This window comes from Hydra vulgaris, chromosome 14 (genome assembly GCF_038396675.1).
Source record: "Hydra vulgaris chromosome 14, alternate assembly HydraT2T_AEP".
Classification (NCBI taxonomy): Eukaryota; Metazoa; Cnidaria; class Hydrozoa; order Anthoathecata; family Hydridae; genus Hydra; species Hydra vulgaris.
This window is the reverse complement of record NC_088933.1, coordinates 13303746-13305866: the sequence shown is the minus strand read 5'-3', so window position 1 is coordinate 13305866 and position 2121 is coordinate 13303746. Positions and strand designations below refer to the sequence as shown.

General features: G+C 25.7%; 1 protein-coding gene across 1 annotated transcript; it reads right to left on the bottom strand.

Moving 5' to 3' along the window:
• Positions 1-250: 250 nt before the first annotated feature.
• Positions 251-1564, bottom strand: LOC136090932 (TNF receptor-associated factor 5-like). The gene is made up of 2 exons (XM_065817909.1): positions 1406-1564; positions 251-1306 (listed from the first exon to the last, which is right to left on the bottom strand). The coding sequence occupies exons 1-2, from the start codon at positions 1562-1564 to the stop codon at positions 251-253; spliced, it is 1215 nt and encodes a 404-aa protein (XP_065673981.1).
• Between the last annotated feature and the right edge of the window lie 557 nt (positions 1565-2121).

Here is a 2121-nt window from a genome sequence, read left to right as displayed (position 1 = left end):
CTTTAAAGTATTCTATCATATCCAAACCATTTTTTAAAGTTTGTTTGATTCCTAACGGTATTCTGAGTAAGAATTTGATAGATTGCACGTTGTTGGTTGTTAGTTCCAAACTAATTTCTCTGAATATATCAATTGTATTCATTTTTTTTATTAGTTAATCTAAAAAAAAAATAAGGGTTAATAATGTTAGATAAAGTACAAAAAAACATTTTAAAAAATAGGATAAATACATTTTTTTACATAAAATATGTTATTGTATACTAATCGTAATAAATAAATTATTGTTAATAATAAATGGTTTTAGTTCTTCGTGTGAAATAAAATTCTTATAACCAACAGCCACATTATATTCAGTGGTAGGTTTATCAAATGAACTGTCGTCTAAAAGTTGAAGATAATTATTGTTGGTAGTAGTACGAGTAAAAAATTGTTCTTTATTTCTCAAGGTGATATTAACATTTTTGGTAAAAGGCCATTGTAAACCATCGTCCAAGTCACCTCTTAACAATTGAAAGTAAATGGCTAGATTGTTGATGACGGTACTTCGTGTATATACTTTTATTCGATAACGGTATCCTTCTGATGTGTAAATGGGTTCTGAATAAAATGTTTCATCTGATAACAGTCTGAGATTCATTTGATCGAGTTTGATCAATTGCGTGTCTTTAAAAACGTGTTGAATTACCTTGACTTCTTTAGGTTGTTGAATGGAATTTTTTAAAGCTAAGAACTCTGTGCTATTTTCTTCTGCAATATGATAAAGTTTTGTTATTTCTTGTTTGAGATGTTCTGTATCTTGTTGATTTGCTAAAACCAACATGTTGTCATAACAGAGACTTTTTAATTCTGCCATTTCTTGGTTCGTTTTTGCTAGAGTTTGTTGAAGTTTGTCGTTTTCTTCTTTTAGATTTTTAATTTCTTTTTCTTGAAGACTCTTCATTTTAATCATGATTTGATTCATAGAAAGATTCAAATAATTTAAATTTTTCTTTTCGTCTTGAACGACTTGGTTCAAATAACGATTTTGTTGCTCTTTATAATATTGAAAGCAGATGACAGAGTGCTCATAATAATCTTGATCATCGATTTTGGTATTACAAAAAAAACATATTTTTTGTATATCTAGAAATTCATAATCACATTCGTGGTTTAACAAATCTTGTACCTTTTTTTTACAGGTGAAACATTCGTGGGAGTATTGTTCTGTAGAACAATCTGCTTGATGCTGTAAAAGTTCTTTTGCACTAAATTCTTTGTCGCAAAAACAGCAAGGATATATGTTGGCTGACATTTTTTTTATTAGTTGCTGAAAAAAAACATTTATTTATATAAAAAAATATAAAAAAAATATACGTCTTTTTTAACATAAAAGAATTAATAAATAAACAAAATTGCTCAATAAAACATATAAAAGAATAAAAATATAAATAAGGTTTTCTTCGATAACTTCTTCTTCTTCTTCAAATATATTGTTAAAAGTTATATTTTCTATTTCTTTTTCTTCTTCGTTTAAATAATCACCAAACCCAGGAAACATATCTTCATAATCATCATTATTATTCATTTTTTTTAGTTGTCTAAAAAAAAAAGAAAAAAAATTACAAAATAAAGTGATCTCATTTTATTACAACAGTTCGTCTTATGATGCAATACGATGAAAAAAAATTACAAAATAAAGTGATCTCATTTTATTACAACAGTTCGTCTTATGATGCAATACGATGAAAAAAAATTACAAAATAAAGTGATCTCATTTTATTACAACAGTTCGTCTTATGATGCAATACGATGAAAAAAAATTACAAAATAAAGTGATCTCATTTTATTACAACAGTTCGTCTTATGTTGCAATACGATAAAAAGTTTATGATGAAAAGCGATTTCAAACCCATGTTCTTTCAAACCATGGTGTTCTTGTTGTCGAGTTTATTATTTAAAAAGTGATGATTGTTATTTATTAAGTTTTTCTAATTATTTTATTTGACTAAAAAAAGATATATTTATAAATAAAAAATTATAAATAAAGCTCTGGTAAGTTGTCCATTTTATTAATAATGTCTATAACGTATTGTTCCCAATCCATTTCATCTAAGATTTCATGCATTTCTTTTTCTATTTCTT